This window comes from Linepithema humile, chromosome 2 (assembly GCF_040581485.1).
Source record: "Linepithema humile isolate Giens D197 chromosome 2, Lhum_UNIL_v1.0, whole genome shotgun sequence".
In the NCBI taxonomy this organism is placed as follows: domain Eukaryota; kingdom Metazoa; phylum Arthropoda; class Insecta; order Hymenoptera; family Formicidae; genus Linepithema; species Linepithema humile.
The window spans coordinates 1483317-1500740 of record NC_090129.1 but is presented as its reverse complement, the minus strand read 5'-3'; the positions used below and the strand labels follow the sequence as shown (position 1 = coordinate 1500740).

General features: G+C 35.3%; 2 protein-coding genes across 10 annotated transcripts in view; one reads left to right on the top strand and one right to left on the bottom strand.

Moving 5' to 3' along the window:
- The window catches only part of LOC105677589 (acetylcholine receptor subunit alpha-like), a 66399-nt gene extending 58533 nt beyond the window's left edge, over window positions 1-7866 (top strand). For 3 of the 8 annotated variants that reach the window (XM_012376314.2, XM_067348865.1, XM_012376312.2), the window contains exons 8-14: window positions 689-804; window positions 1157-1325; window positions 2395-2531; window positions 2793-2951; window positions 3944-4156; window positions 4528-4741; window positions 5039-7866. In XM_012376314.2, coding sequence (XP_012231737.1) covers window positions 689-804; window positions 1157-1325; window positions 2395-2531; window positions 2793-2951; window positions 3944-4156; window positions 4528-4741; window positions 5039-5236 — 1206 coding nt within the window. In that variant the 3' untranslated portion in view covers window positions 5237-7866. The remainder of the gene's footprint in view (window positions 1-688; window positions 805-1156; window positions 1326-2394; window positions 2532-2792; window positions 2952-3943; window positions 4157-4527; window positions 4742-5038) is intronic. The other 5 variants (XM_067348867.1, XM_067348868.1, XM_067348866.1 and 2 more) reach the window with 5 other exon arrangements.
- A 3013-nt stretch (window positions 7867-10879) lies between these two features.
- LOC105677613 (uncharacterized) lies at window positions 10880-16852 on the bottom strand. 2 transcript variants are annotated; one of them, XR_010888363.1, is made up of 7 exons: window positions 16376-16852; window positions 16004-16296; window positions 15626-15769; window positions 15151-15265; window positions 14891-15068; window positions 14212-14797; window positions 10880-13893 (listed from the first exon to the last, which is right to left on the bottom strand). XR_010888363.1 is itself a non-coding variant. In XM_067348883.1 (6 exons), exons 1-6 carry the CDS (start codon window positions 16586-16588, stop codon window positions 14637-14639), a joined length of 1104 nt encoding a protein of 367 aa, XP_067204984.1. In that variant the 5' UTR covers window positions 16589-16852; the 3' UTR covers window positions 10880-14636. The 2 variants fall into 2 exon arrangements, 1 of the variants encoding a protein (XP_067204984.1); XM_067348883.1 differs by having other exon boundaries at window positions 10880-14797.
- Window positions 16853-17424: the final 572 nt, after the last annotated feature.

The following is a 17424-nucleotide window of genomic DNA, read 5'->3' as shown; positions in this document are numbered from 1 at the left end:
CTTTTTCTTATTTATGGCAAATTTTTTGTTACGTGACATTCTTAAAAGGACACAATAGACTCTGCCCGACAATGAGTGTCACAAGCGGGGTCTTTTGTCAGGAGTTCTTCTATTATTATAAAAAAGGAAACATGTTTCTTCTGGACGTTTTTAAATAATCCGATTAATTCTCGGTTTTCGAATATCTTTCTTCGACGCAATGGAGATCTCGCCAAGCTCCTGTTAAAGCAATCGTAATTTCGATCGTGACTTTCGTAACGCCGTTACGACGAGAGTATTAGCCAGTCGTTAGACACTATCTGTTGCGAGATCGTATTGCTTGTTATTTTTTTTTTTTTTTTTTTATTGAAGAAAAGCGCCGCTTGTTAGAGACGCACGTGCGACCTTACGTCGAGTATAAATGGCAACCGAACGAGACGAGTCACGGTGGAACTAATAAGGCGGTCAGACGAATTGTCTGACCTCAATAGTGAATGTTATTTAAAGAACTCTTGAATGTCTTTGCTATGTCACATTATTTTATCTTACATTTACGTGCGCCTGCCGATTCTAATTTCACACGAATCGCGACAGCGGCACGTGGACGTAATTCTTCTCACCGGGGCGGATGTGAATTGATTGACGAGACGTTAAGCATGAGACATTGATATCAACAATGCATTGTAAATTTTAGTAATTTACTGTTAAGGTCGATCTTAGACACATTGACGAGGTCCGGGGCAGCAATGTCGTCGACATCGGCGTCGATCTGTCGGAATTTTACACTTCCGTCGAATGGGACATCCTTGAAGTCCCTGCTGTAAGGTACGCTTTAACGATTTTCCACATCCTCATCTGAAATTAAACAAAAAGAAAATTATTAGTACAAATTTATTTCTAAATTACGAATTTTTCATCTGGTTTTTGACGTAAAATATGATGATTTCTTAAGAGATCAAGATTTTAAATAGCGCTATAGAATTCGATTTTCACGAGTCTTTTCAATTTTCATTTTCCAAACTTAAACTTCAATATTGATTTTATTAATAATCAGCATTAATATTGATATACGGCTTTAGTTCGTGGATCGAAGAGATTGCGAGAAATGCATGAGACGCGGTTAATGTACAGTAGTTATCGATCGTCAAGCGAAGCTGTACGAATGTGCGGGTTGCAGGAACGAAAAGTTTTACACGTGTTGTGACGAGCCTTACCTCGACATCACCTTCAACATCACTATGAGACGGAAGACTCTGTTCTACACCGTCAATCTCATCATACCGTGCATGGGGATATCCTTTCTCACGGTACTGGTGTTTTACCTGCCAAGCGACAGTGGAGAAAAGGTAATTAATTCGTACTGGATGTCACGTCTTCTCGAACGTCTCTGCGGATCGTTTTACAAACGCAGACAGAAATTAATTTTGGAGCCGCGAATATCTCCCTCTCTCTCTCTCTCCCCCTCTCTCTCTCTCTCTCTCTCTCCCGAAAGGGAGATGCACAGAACGGTATAGTTCGCACCATTACAATTTAATACGCGATCGACCTTATCGTCGTGATGTCGCGTCTCTCTTTCTCTCTCTCTCTCTCTCTCACCGCACGCTTTCGGAGATTTCGCTTCGGCGTTGTAGTCGGGAATTAATTTTGCAGAGACGCAAAGATTTGACTCGACTAGATCGGAATATAGTGCAGCTCGCGCGCCATTACGATTTAATCCGCGATCGATCTACCCGCGTTGGTGTTGCGTCTTTAAGACCGCCTTGCAAGACACGCTCCTCGACCTCGAATGCCGATATCTTCCGACCGGCTTACATAATTCAGACATATCAATCCGCCGCGGGAGATGGGGATGGTTCGCGCGCGCGCGGGGAAGATATAGGCAGACACTTAAAAGAGGAAAAGAATCGGATGTCGGGGTGTCAGTTGTTTAGCGATCGACTGATACGCAATGAGATTACCGAAGGGGAAAACGGGGAGAGAGTAAAATGCCTCTGGCACATCTCGCAACGTGCTCGGCACACAGGATTAATGTGAAAAGATTGCGAGAGGCGATACTCACTCTAATCAGCTTCAATGCATCTCCGAAGCGCACCGCGCATCTGAAATTTATACGACAAAACTCATTTCGTACATATTTTACTAATGAAATAAAACTGCGTTCGAGGGATTCACTGCGCTCTTAACTCGATTCTTTCAGATTTTTAATTCCGAGCAAAGTTATCAATTTGTCTATCTGATGATTTTAATTTCTTTCCTTTTCTATTATAAGCTCCCCTTTTCCGTTGTTCTTAAAAATTTTAATGTAATATTTTGAGAAAAACACCTTCACGCGCACGAATTACATGATGTTTTCTGCAAAAAAACATGACTGTGTTTTGATGTCAAGAGAATTCTTCTTTTCACGTTCTACCACAGGTCAGCTTATCCATCTCGATTCTATTGTCGCTGACTGTGTTCTTCCTCTTGCTGGCCGAGATCATCCCGCCCACGTCGCTCGTGGTACCGCTGCTCGGTAAATTCGTCCTGTTCACTATGATCCTCGACACTTTCAGGTATGATAAATAATAAATGTCTCGATCCCTTAGAGAAAACAAGCGTGATACGTTGAACGCCAAGTCTATTTACGGCGTTTCAATCGAGCAAAAACATGCAGAAATTTAATGTCTTTTCTCTTAAATAATTTTTTTACCTTCAAATTTGTCTGTCGCTCCGACCGTCAGAAATAACGCCCGCCAATTAATGCAAGCACAGATCATTGAGCGACAATTGCGGAGCTTTTTTACAATTGAGCATTTTTTTCTTTCTCATTGCAGTATATGCGTAACAGTGGTGGTCCTAAACGTTCACTTCCGCTCGCCGCAGACCCACGTGATGGCACCGTGGGTCCGACGCGTATTCATCCACGTTCTGCCGAGGCTGCTGGTAATGCGCAGGTATAATACGCCGACGCAGAGAACCGATTACGATTCCAGGCAAGATATATTCTTCCGGCACTTGTGGTCCGGTTATTGGAACCGCGCCAGTGCGGGCGTTAAAGCACTCATTAGCGCTTCCTCATGCACGTGACGTTAGTGTCGCGTCATACTTGCAAGCATTTTAGGCGCATCCTTGTTGCTGCTGCATCGCACTGCATCGTGAACGATCTGCCCGCCAATCATTAGTCGCAATCTCTCCTCGCTGCCGTAACAAACCTCCTGATTCCTGGCGAGAGCGCCTCGTATCGATTGCTGAACGTGACACTTATTTCGAACATAGATTGCGTCGAGTTTATATCCAGTTGCCGCATGAAAAGTTTCTTACAGTACGTTTCTTAAGTTCAAGTCGTTCAGTTATAAATAATTTCAAATTTAACTTTTCGCAAATTTACAAATTCGCGAAACTCTATCTTGACGATACTTAATACTTTTCGTCAGCAATTTTACTTCGCGATGTGTGTATGATATGTGTTTTTATATCACACGACGTTCGCATCTTACGTATTTATTATAACGCACGATTTGAACTATTGCTTCATTCAACACACGACTATACACATGTCACTGCAAAATCGTTCGTCGTTACTTCGACATACATCTCGAAACATCTGCAACCCCGCTAAACTAGAAATTAGGAGCATGTGTAGTGATGATTGCTTTACAGCCACGAATATCGTAAGCTGAATTTTGCCAAGCAATAATTGTTGCTACACTAAGCGTAGAACTGCTTAAAGTAAAATTGATTATTCGCAGAAAAAAATATCTGAAGCTGCGGAGAAATAATTTGTGCCGTTGAAATAATTTCAGTCCAATTGTAAGGAAGTAAAAATTCGAAAATGCACAGCCGCTAATAGATCGTACGTGTGTCTGAACGCAATTGTGCGCAGAAATACTTTCATGGTTCTACAGTCGAGTCTGACAAAACAAAATAAATTTCTGTGTCAAGTAAAGAATTGTATTTTTGCAACAATATTGTTTCTCCGCTTCAGGCCGCAATTCCAGATAGACAAGCGTAGCATGGGCGGTCATCATGGGCATCGCGTGATGGTCAGAACATGCAACGGTCTCGAGCTGCGAGACCCATCACTGTTCGTCGAGACATCGGCCTCGGAGCTGGTCGAGTCCTCCGTGCTTTTTCCTAGTGTCGATTCACGGGACGAGCTGCATCCTCGGTGCGTCTCGCGTCTGAGAATATTTAGAACGTAAAAAAATTATTACGTTATTACGATGTTTATTTGATTATTGCAATTCCGAGTTTTATACACCGCGTCTCTATTTGATTTTCTGATAACTTCTGGAAAAATATATTTTATCAATCGGACGACGTTGTACGAAATTAAATTAATTTGTACGTTTTTTTTCCCCCCCGAGAAATGGATTGCACTGATGAATAACTGCGTCGGCAATATGAAATTTTTTATGATAAACTTAATTATCTCCCATTTTCTACTCGGACGGTCGTTTTACGGCGCAATACCGTTCGCTTGTTACAAGCTCTTCTTTTTTTTAATTCTTCAGGATTTATCCTTTTGGCGCGCTACCCCACTTTAAAACTTTTCTATTGTCTGTTCAGGGAGTTGGAGGCAGTAAATTTAGGAAGCACGTGTCGCATCCACGGTTCGCCAGCGGCAACGGCCGCGCCACCGCCACAGCTCCCGACGGAGGAGAGCGTCGACGCTCTCTGCAACACGCTTCACCATTGGCATCACTGCCCAGAATTGTACAAGGCCATCGAAGGCATTCGCTTCATCGCCGATCACACGAAGAGGGAAGAAGATTCCACTAGAGTAATTATAATTTCCCACACACATAATTCGCAAACGATATTGTAACACTTGCAGACTCAGCTCTACAATTAGCTCTACACTTGCAAAGATTTGAACGGCATGAAAGCTCAAAAGATCTTTAGAAATGTTCGAAAAATGCTGAAAGTAGGAAAATGTTGAGATATTATTATTTAAATATTTTTTGCGTTTCAGATTTTTATTAGCTACTATTTAATAAGTATTAATTGCTGACGAATTTATGATACATGCAAAATACTATTCGTTTCACATCTATGAATTTTCACCGATAACTCGTAGGTCAAGGAAGACTGGAAGTACGTCGCGATGGTGCTCGACAGATTGTTCCTCTGGATCTTCACGCTAGCCGTGGTTGTCGGCACTGCCGGGATTATACTGCAGGCACCAACCCTGTACGACGATCGCATCCCCATCGACGTACGGCTCTCCGAGATCGCCTCCACCACTGCCAAGCCACACATTGTCACGAGCCTCTAAAGGACAATTACTAATTATGGTATTGCCGCGCGCGTAAACACATATACAAAACAATATACACACAATATACAAAACACACATACACAACAATCTGCTACTATACAAGCGACAAGCGAAATGTACTAACGTCCGAAAGACTGAAGCCTCGCTAAGTCTTCGACTTTTGCGCGAATGTATGTCGTTCGAATACGCTGCGCCGGAGAATTTTTATTAAGACGACACGCCGCTTCTTCATTTCACGCGCAGGATGTTCGTTAATCAGAAGGTTTCACACAGGTGGATGAATTAAAAGGATTACTTTATCATCAAATCACAAATTTCCCGATCATCGACATCAGAGATTGACTTCCACAATTTTTTTTCTAATATTTTCTACAAAGAATATGATTCGCGGTGTTGACTTCATCGTCTTATTAAGAATTCTCGAGCTGCAGCAAGAGATGAGCTTTCCGCAAAAATATATAGGAGGATGGTAAAGGAAGAAGTATCACGACAAAAATATGTCTCAACCATTTGCACCCTGATCGCGTTTGATTCCGTGTAGCACGTGGACGATTTAAGAAATTCATAATATATAGGTAATACAATCCGATGAATGCAAGATAAATCTTCTTATTTTTCGAATTAAATAGGAAATAAAATTGCGCGGATCAATAAAATATGCAATTTGCTTTACAATCTAATCTGTTTTTTCTTTTTTTTTTTTTTTAATATATTAACTTAATTATTTTGATTATTTATTAAATCTTTATACTTCTGTATTATTATTAATCAAATTAATTATCTTAAAAATGGAGAATTGTTTAAACTATTGAATAATATCTTTACTTTTTGCACATATAAGATAAAGACAAAGTTCGAGCAATAAGAAGAATTTACCTGTCATCACCGAGTTCAGACGCGGCCTGTTTCGCGATTAGGGAAATATAACGAAGTTTAATAATGGAAATGAATATATAGTAGGTAAAGGGAGGACAAAAACACGTATATACTGTAGAATTAATTCAGAAAGATCTTAACTGTGCAATTTCGTGCCAGTTGCGTTTGCAAACTCTTTCGGCAGATAATACTTGTTAACGTTGCTTTACGTTGTCAATATGTTAACACAACACAAGACCGAAGCAAAAGAATTAATGCAATCAACATCCATTGTCAGATTATTTTTTTACAAAAAGATAACATTTGCGAAAATACAGCGGAAGAAAAAGAAATCAAGAAATAGCAATGAAAGATGCAAATGGCACGAAGTTGAACGAAGCCTGTTGCAGACTCAGGAACAAAATAAAAGGAATACTACATTTTCCAACACTACATCGAGCCTGTAACAATGGGGCCATATTTTCACAAAGAACGAAAGTGCGTGTTCTCTCATTAAAAAAAAAAGTAAATAAAAAATGAAATTCTAAATATCTGCCTCGATTATACGGCGCAGAAAACAAGTTGGGCCTAAAAAAAAGTTTAGAAGACTCAACTTTTATTGCTCATAATGTATATGTTTGTAATAAGAGTAACTTTCGTAATTGCATTTGTTCCAGCACCACGCACCGACCGATGTGGCGGGCATTTATTAAATGGATTTTAATGGGATGCATAATACATAACGATAATGAGAATTGTTTGATAGCGTTTCTCCAATTGTTTGATAGCGCGTTTCGTGATTTATTGTCTTCCTCCAATACGGTACCATTAAGTTTCAATTCGTTTAGTTTAATGACGGCGGCGGCGGCGCGTCGTCGTTCTTGCCAAATAGAGAGAAAAGAAAAACAATAAGTACCACGATCGATCATTTGTTATTAGCGAAACATATGTAATCGGACTATGGGACAGTAGACCGCCATGTTTGATACTTTGTACGTTTCGATATAATTTAGTACCGAAAGAAAGAAAAAAAAAAAGACTAGATTGTTTTTAGCGCGATTAAATAAATTTTATCATAGATAGGCTATATATGGTGAATGTAAGTTTGTAAGTTTGATTAATCCTGCATTATGCGCGATGTATCATTTTGGAATCAAAGTATAATTTTATCGAACAATTTCAATGGCATTACATATAATTTAATTGTCGTTTTTAGATCACTCACCAGCGTCAAAGCGTACTGGGGTTTCCTCCAAGTTTTTTGTGCTGTTTCCGAAAAATAAAAATTGTTACACTTACATTAATTGTGTATTATTGTCTAGGTAGAGAGAGAGAGAGAGAGAGAGAGAGAGAGTGAGAGAGTGAGAGAGAGAAAATATAAACTGAAAGCGCTATGGTTTGTCACTCCAGCGGCAACACTTTTCCACAAAATTGCGTGGAATTAATGCTACGACAGTGTATTGTTCAATCGACACGTCATTGTTGCATCGAAAACGAATTTTACGAATGTTTTAGCCGAAATTTTTTATTTTACTCAGTGGACAGTGCATGAGTCACATGTATGCGTGCGTAAAAGTAAAATAAAGATGACTACCTTACCCTTACACCTTACCCAAATAAGTGCAGTAATAGTTAACTTAAGTCTCTCTGATGGTATATATTCTTAAATATATGATTCACGCTCACACACACACACACACGATATGAAACAATATAACAGGAGTATTTTGTGAGTGTGTCTATGAGGTCGATTAAACTTACCTAATAAATTATTGTTGTCTTCATTTACATAATATATTTTACCAACAGTTTAAACACAACAGGACAAAATATCTCTACATCGTCCAGCGAAGTGAAAGACAATTGCACACGTGTATTTCAAAGGTATAACGTGTAATTGAAATATATGGCTCTCTTTTCTTTTAGGATTAAATGAAAATAAAACCGAGCAACGCTCCACTTTTAAGGGTACTTGAGCTTCTGCTGCTGATTAGCGCGGAACTCTTGACAATTGAGTATATATATATATATATATATATTATTGCCATCAAAAACGTTACAATTTTTTATTGGCAAAAAGTCCGCAGTAACGCAATTTATTTTATTGTGTTACGTATTCTCTGCTTGTTGCCATAAATAAATAATATGATAATATCAAGTCCACTGCAACCGAATTTGTAATTTAATTAAGACATCATTAATTGTTTCTGCAAATAGATAATAATCCCATTTGATTTACATCAATCAGCATAAACGCAACCTACACAATAATGTAATTTCGTATTAACGATGTAATTTTATATATCGTATGCATATCACGTAAATGCAATTTTTTTTAATCTGCGCATAATCGCATCGCATAAAAAATACGTATATTCAATTCACAAAAATACAATGACAGAGAAAGAATGCTACTGAACAAATAGATATTCTGAAATCTATAATGTCACGATTAGAGGGTAAGTATCTTAAATGCTTTAAATTGTATCGACAAGCAACAAGGCGATTAAAAACTAAACACCTCTTCCCCGCTTTCGACGATTATTTGTTCGTAAATGTAGAATTTTTCGGCTCACTTTTACAAATATCTTGTACCTGCGTAAAATTAACTCTTCGAAGAGAAAGTTTTACCATCTCAGAATAAAAATTCGCGACCATTTTCCGTTTTATGAAACTGATTTCAGAAAGGATTGCTTTCACATTTTTGCGGTAGATCAGCTTTTCTCACTCAGATCTTTGGTCCACTATTAATCAGACAATCATTCTCTCGTTTAAAAAAATATGTGTGTTTTTATCGTTAATACAAATATTACAAATGTCAATTTTCATAATTATCTCACAATCTGTACAAATTTAATAATTCTCTGTTATTTTTCTTTCATTATTTTTCCACGCATTTAAAAAATTTCCCTTTTTCAGAATCTTTTATCGATACATCTGTATTGATTTCTGCTTCGCAAAATCTTCTAATTTTTTTAATAACTATTGTGCAAGATGTAATTCAATTTAAATTTTAAATGAAAGAACAATGAATATGTACTTACACAAAGTAACGTTGCCACAATTCCATTTTCTTTGCTGTTCTGTGATTATATTTCCTCAACGATTCTTTATGTCTTTTACGGATGCCTGCTAATTCAATGATCAAAAGTAAGTGAACAAATTTCGAGCCAAAGAGTAGCTTTTACATAAGCAATGTCTTAACCATATCCGAATAAATAATAGAATTTTGTTAATATGAAATATATAGCTTGTGTATAGAGATTATTTAAAAAATAGTTTCTTAAAAATGCTTACTTGATCATTTATTTTAATAAAGTATACAGAATATTTTCGTAAATATAAAATACTATCGAATCTAAGCATTCTACTCTAAATCATAGCCACAAACCAGATTCTTTTTGCGTATAATTAAACTTCTTCTGATCAGAATATATGCATAATGTAAGTACAAACATATTCTAAAAACAGATTTACATGTAATTTGTATTACACAGTACATTGATGTTAGAAAGTAATATACAGGATGATTCAAAATAACTTGATGTCCTTGCAATGCCACATTCTTGAGCGAATTCTGAGACGATTTTTCCTTTTACAAAATTTTGTCCGAAGCTTAGTTATCGAGTTATAATTGAAAATAATTTGCTACTTACGAGTCCAATACAATGGACAGACAGGGACGAGTAATGCGTCATGAGACGATAGTAAACACACTTGACAGTCTCATTATACGTTGCGCGTCCCTGCCTGCCCGTTGTACCGAACTCGTAAGTTGCTATCTATTTTCAATTATAACTCGAAAACTAAGCTTCGGACAAAATTTTGTAAAAGGAAAAATCGTCTCAGAATTTGCTCAAAAATATGGCATTGCAAGGACATCAGGTTATTTTGAATCATCCTGTATATTAACCAAGTCGGGCAATGTAATGAACTAACAAGATTTTTCAGGATTGGACTTCCAACGGATTGAAAAATGCATAATATGTATTAACTATCACGATGTCAATTATTTTGTACATCAGAAAGGGATTCGTATGCAAAAAGATGCAAAGGTAAAAAGAAAACTTAAATTGCAAAATACAGATGCAAGAAGGTAAGCTAGAAAATAAACATACGAACGCGATAAAAAATATTAATTTGAAAAATTTAATAGAAACATTAACTTCAGAAACATCTTAATACTTTATCCACGTTATTTTGCGTCAAATCGAAACATCTTACGTCACGAATGACGGAACAATGCGTCAAAATGAGTATTATATGCAATCATGCACATTGAATCTCAATCAGATTTTCATTTAAAAGCAGTATCGTTTTCTGCCAATAAATTAAAATTTTCTTCAATAAATTAAAATAGAGCTAATCTTTATTTTTATACCTTATTAAATTTCAAAAATATGGCACCAAAAAGATGTAGTAAAAAAATTTTGAAGAAACAACGATTAATTACAATGTATATATAAAAATGACAATGTTATTAATAATGACAGTGTAATCAAAGTATTGATAATGAAATATTTTATCGGAAATTTTATAAAAATTTTTTTTATCTTTTTATGCATTTCAAGGTATTATTTTGATAATTTTATATACTGTGCACCTCCACGCGACTAAAAAAATCAATATTTATAATTTTATTAATTACCTTAAAGTACCAAACAAAAAAATAAAATAAAAATTAATAGTTTTTTTATACGAAAAACTCTTATTTTATGTTTGTTAATTTCTTGTGTGCCTCTTTCTCGTAACTAATATTATTATAAAATAAATCGATACTTTAAATCAATTGCTGTACGTGTTGTTTATTTATTTAGTGCTTAACAAATAAACACAGCTACATATACAGGGTGTCCGATAATTGCTGAATCATCTCTCGGGTATAGGTAGAGCGGGTTAAACCAAGTAGAAAAGTCCTCCACCATTTTGCGATTTTCGCAATAATTAATGGGAAATTACTTTAAAAATATCGGACAATTCGCGCGAGTTTAAGTGCGCAGCGAGAAGAGACCCGTGGTGGTACAGTCCATTGTTATTTGGTTACGCGATAAAGCGTTGGGAGGAGCACTCTACAATTGATAACGGCAACATACGAGCAATGCTGAACGCTAGATCCTTGCATCCTAGCGACCACGTAACAGTGGGCTGTCTCTTCTCGCTGCGCGCTTAGACGCGCGGAAATTGGCCGACCTTCTTTAATTAATTTTTCATTAATTATTAATTATTAATACGCATCTTACACCGTCTCCATCAATAACTGTGCATGTTAATGATGTGGATTTGGAAACTAACGAGTTCAGAAGTACGATTGTAATATAATTATATATAGAGTCCTATTAACATTTTTTACAGAGACTGTCACATGATACATCAAAAGTATATTAAAATGCTTATAAAGTTTATTATTATAGTAATATTGAAATACGACGTAATGTTCTTGATATTTTTTGAAATTAAATATTATTTTAATGATTAATAGTTACAGTTCAAGATAAATTATACGTTAATTTATTATGTTTTTGTGCAAATTTTAAAAGTTTTTTTTACGGTTTTATTCCATGCTAAAAATGGGATTTTTTACGTGTTAATGATACTCTTCATAATTAAAATTACATATTTCGGACATGTAAGTAATAATAAATGACATTTATTTGTATATGTTAAAAGTGAATATTAAATTAAAATTCTTTATTAATAACAATAAAAAATAAAGAAAGATTTTGCAGCATATAACATACGCATATAACGCGGTGTCCGTTGGCATATACAGGGTGTCTGGCAATAATCGCCCCACCGGTCATATACAGGTAGAGGAGGTCAAATCGAGTAGAAAAGTCCTTTACCATTTTTTGATTTTTGTAATAAGTACTAAGTAATTAACGAAAAAAGATTGGTGAATCCGTGCAAGTAAAGCGCGCGCAGCGAGAAGGACATCCCACTGCTATGCGATCACTAGGCGCGCGATGAAGCGTTGGGAGGAGCGCTCTACAAATGACAATGGCAACATACGAGCGGCGCGTAACGCTAGATCCTTGTGTCCTAGTGATCGCGTAGCAGTGGGACGTCCTTCTCACCGCGCGCGCTTTACTCGCGCGGATTCGCCGATCTTTTTTCGTTAATTACTCAGTACTTATTATGAAAATTAAAAAATGGTAAAGGACTTTTCTACTCGATTTGACCTCCTCTACCTGTATATGACCGGTGGGGCGATTATTGCCAGACACCCTGTATATATATGAAATAGATCTATGTATATTTTGTTATTATATTCATGTATAATATTTAACATTAGAATCGACAAATGAGTCCGACTCCCGTTTATCATACACACGAACAACACACGCGCGAGGTGTAAGTCCGACCGTGCAACCTCCCCGTGGTACACCTTGGGTAAGATTCGTATCGGACAAAATGGACCAAGATTCTGATTCACCTAATCGATCTACTTCTAATCTCCAATTAATCACAATCGCCAGTCGGATACGAATTTTAAGCTAATGCCGGCGGCACATTACATATTAAAATAAATTGAAAATTTGTTTTACATTATAAAAATAAAGAAAAAATCAAATGTTCTATTAAACTAAAAAAGAAAAAAAAAGAGTGAAGAATAAAGTGATATTAGATCTAAAAGAAAAACTGTACATATATCATAATGTATACGTTTGTTACAGGAGTAACTCTCGCAATTGCATTTATTTCATCAGGTCGATAAAGGTATTAAATGAATTCTTGCCAAATAAAAAAAAGGAATCAATAAAAAAATTACGACGAATAATTCGTTATTAGTGAGACGAATGTAATGGGAGAGTCGACTGCCAAGTTTGATACTTTGTACATTTCCATGTAGTACAAAAGAACCCCGTTTAGATTATATTGGCGTAACTAAATGCACGTATTATAAATAATGATGGAATTTATAAGTTTTGTTAACAATGTTTTGCAATATGCAATGCATAATATGATTTCATCAACATTTAAATGATATAAGGTTTAATTCAATTATTTCTAGATTACTCAACGTCAAAGCGTACAGAGTTTCTTCGAAGTTTATGAATCTATTTCCGAAGTAAAAATCGTTAATTACATTAATTGTGTATTGTTGTCCAGATGGAGAGAGAAAGAAGTGAAAAGAGAAAGCGCTATTGTCACTCTAGCGACAACCTTTTTCCACAACTGCGTGAATTTTACAAATGTTTCACCCGTAATTTTTTATTTTATTTAATAGACATAGTGCATAAGTCACTGTATACGCGCGTAAAAGTAATGAAAATGATTAATACACCTTACCGAAATATAAGTGCAGTAATAGTTGACACAAGTTTCTGTGTAAATTGCAATATCTTCTCTTATTTGTAATATATACTTACCAATTTGTCTTTTTCACATAACATACTTACTAACAGTTTAAATACAACAAGACAAATATTTGCATCATCCAGGAGCGACGGACACTGCACACGTGTATTTAAAAGGCGTAACGCGCTATTCAAATATATGGCTCTTTTGATGTAATTAAAGAGAAGTAAAACCAAGCAATATTCCACTTTCAAGGATACTTGAGTTTCTGCTGCTGATTTTAAGCGCGGAACTCTTGTCAAAATTCAGTACATCAGTAGCATTGCCACTGAAATCGTTACTGATAATATATGGTTTGTGCTCAAATAAATGCACACAGTAACGCAATCTGTTTTACTGTATATCACATTCTCTATTTACTGCCATAAAACAAGTATGAGCAGTATCAAATCCACCATCCATTATCAAACTTGTGTATCTTAAGGATTACCGATTTGTCACTGCAAATTATTAACAATTCCATTTGATTTACATCGACGCAAGTACAAACTGCACGAATTTCATATTTATATAACAATGTAACATTAAATATATGTGTATAGCTCTACTGCTTCGCAAATGCAATTTCGTTCTTTAAATTTATGCGCAATCGCACAAAAAATATATTCAATTCATATAATAATACTCAACAGATATTGTATTTTAAATCTATGTCATGATTAGCATAAATGCTTTAAATGCTTAAAGTATTGATGAGCAACAAGGCAATTAACAATAAATAACAATTTCACAACAATCTGATCTAATGGCAAACTTACCAGAGCATCCAGCTAACTATTGTTGAGTTCCGCTAAATTATAAACGAATTTTCCACATAAGTGTACATATACGAAACTCTCGAGTAAACTAAAGTGTTGTATAACTGTAATGTAGTCTTTTGCATTATTCCTAATAGTTTTCACTGCGCCGCAACATATTTGCTTCGCTCGTTGTACCGTTAATTTACAATTATATACAAATAGAATTACGTGGATCTCAATAGAGTGAATAATCTTTGCAAATAATGTGCATCACCATTACGGTGAAACCATTTAGTTAAAACAAAGCTACACATTCGATGTTTTAAACATCATAATAATAAAATCTACCGTTTTCTTAAATCCTATAAATTTATCTAAAAAAGACTCGTGTGTTTTTATCGTTAACACATTTGCTCTGCAAATGTTACTTTTTCACAGCTATTTCAGTACAAATTCATTAATCCTTCACTAATCCCAGCTATCTGTTCCTCATTCTTCACATGCATCTGAAGCAATTCGCTTTCTTCAGAATCTTTTATCGATACATCTGCATTGATTTTTGCTTCACGAATTCTTTTAATTTTTTTCTTAATAGCCATTGCGCCTGTTTATGTAATATACAGTTTCATTTATGTAACTCAAATTATATGAAATTAATTCAATTCAAAATTCAAATAAAAGGATGATATGTACTTACAAACTAACGTTTGCCACAATTCCACTTTCTTTGCTGTTCTGATATTATATTTTCTCAACGATTCTTTATGTCTTTTATGAATACCTGCTAATTCAATGGCTTCTTGCGTAGGAGGTGGAAATAGGCAAATTTCGAGCCAGTGTGTAGCTTTCACATGTCCAATAAGTCTTAACCATACCTAATTAAATGAAAAGTATGAATTATTAGAACAATAGTTCCTTTTTTCAATACTTATTTAAATAAAAAATGTAGAATATTACCGAATCTAAGCACTCGATTGCAAACCAAAGCCATACCCCAGGTTCTACCTTCGTATAATTAACTTCTTTTGACCAAAGCATAAAAGTAGGCACATAATATAAGTACAGATATATCCTGAAAGTAAATATATATGTAATTTATATTACACTGAAACATTTTAACATTAATATATATTTTATTCACTTTTATATTTTATAATATTATATCACAACATTTGTTAGAATTTAAAAATGTACATTTTCTTATATTTTGAAGAAAGAAATGGTGTAGAATTTTAAAATATAAGATTTCAATGCTTTGCAATAAGATTCTAGGCCTACCAAATGTTATAATATAAGATTCTAAGGCAAAAAAATTAATAAAATATACATTAATGTGCACAATAAACTTCAATACTATTCAGATATTAATAAGATGTCTTTTTTAAGAGAGAATGATGACAAATTGATTTTAGGGAATATAATGTGCACTTACCAAGTAAGACAATGTTGTAAGAATAACAGTTTGCAGATTGGTCTTCCAATAGTTTGAAAAATGCATAACAAGATTCTACAAACATTAACTATCACAATGTCAATAGTTTTATACATCAGGAAAGTATTCGTCACTGTACACCACCTATAATTGTAAAACACATACATATATTAGTAAAATCACACAAACGCATATAATATTAACAATGGCAGCAAAATAATGTCAAATTGGAAATAGAAAAAAGTTAAAAACTTATCAAAAAATTACTATGAATGATTCAGGAAGTAAAGAAAGAAGATGAATAAAATAAAAGCCATATGGAAAAATAAGTAATTAAAGACAACTTTATACGATAAGACAACAAACAGTTATAATTACTTTTGTTGATAAGGAGTCAAAATAAACGAAGCAAAGAGTAAGTTTCCACAGCCCTTTATCCAAGCACCATGGCACAATATATCAATTCCTGCTTGATGAAGGTAGAAGCTCTTATGCAGTGCAAAACCTAATTCCTGATATGTCATTCCCTGTGCATGGGATGCAAAGCTCAAGATTTGCATAGCCGATGACTTCATGTAGCATATACTACCGAAACAGAATCCACAGTTCCAAGCTGCCTTGATTATCCTGCTTCGTTGAATCAGCAGGAAGCGCATACGCCTGAATAGAGACTGTGTTGAACATAAAATATCAATATAAAACACTTAAATTAGACATTGATCAAATGTAATATTTATCTGTCAAACTCACGTTAAGACACTTTTCGTAGAAGAAATACAGCAGAACCCAGAACAGAATAAGATATCCCACGAGCACATCGGTGTCTCGTATTTTTGTGTCGTTTGAATAACGCGAGCCGATGGCTTGTTTATTCCATAAATTCGGCAGAAAAGGCAAAAAATTCGTTGGATCAAAGAGAGAATACAGGCCGACGGCCCAGTTACTTGCGGCTTGTCCATACATATTTCTTATTATCTGACAATGAAGCGACAATCGTGTAAGAACATCGTCCACGATGTCAAATTCGTAACGAGACTGCAGTAGTATCACATATTCATACTTGTAAATATCACATTTTCAACAAACTATTCACCCCAGCCACTTGGCCGTCAGCAGGTTCAATAGCAACTAGCAACAGATGCAATATGGCGATGGATGAATGGTTGTGGGGGCGGCACCATGCTGTCGTCTGGGTACGACACCCTCTGATCTTCAAAAGTCATCTCTGAAAAACACGGAAATTACACATCCTCCTGAACTCATTCCTAACAGCAACCGGCAATTAACTGTTTCTCGTTCTAGTCAAGCTAACTATATATGTTATATAGTTATATTATATATATAATAAATATAAGGACGTTTAAAAAAAAAGACGTCTTAAATAAGACATCTTTAGGACATCCTAAAAACGTCCTAACTTACCAAAAATTTTAAAAGAGACATTTTAATTATTTAAGTGTTTTACAAGCATCCCAACACTGTCAAAAGTAGCCCAGATGTGAAAATAAGCATGCAGAAAGGTTATGGTTATCCGTTGAAAACGGCCCAAATGCTCCATTTATCCGGGATTTTAAAGTAATGTTAACAGGAGCACATGATGATATAGGAGTTCTTTCATATTGCACTGATGGTAAGTGTACCGACTAGTGCAGTCGGTAAAAACGCAAAAAGCGTACTCAAGTAATTTGGGCGTAGGAAAGTAATCTGTATAATACACAATATCCATATGCATATAACATTAAACGTATTAAAAATGTCTGAACAAAAAATGCTTGTAAAATCATTACCTCATTCTGCTA

Bases quoted from the DNA above. Each gene is read 5' to 3' on its own strand.
- LOC105677613 (XM_067348883.1), bottom strand. From the start codon at position 16,588: ATGTATGGACAAGCCGCAAGTAACTGGGCCGTCGGCCTGTATTCTCTC. The intron at 15,770-16,003 runs GTAATTATAACT...TTACAATTATAG, and splicing joins TTGACTCCTTATCAACAAAA to GTGGTGTACAGTGACGAATA. The intron at 14,798-14,890 runs GTAAGTACATAT...TTACATAAACAG, and splicing joins ATTGTGGCAAACGTTAGTTT to GCGCAATGGCTATTAAGAAA.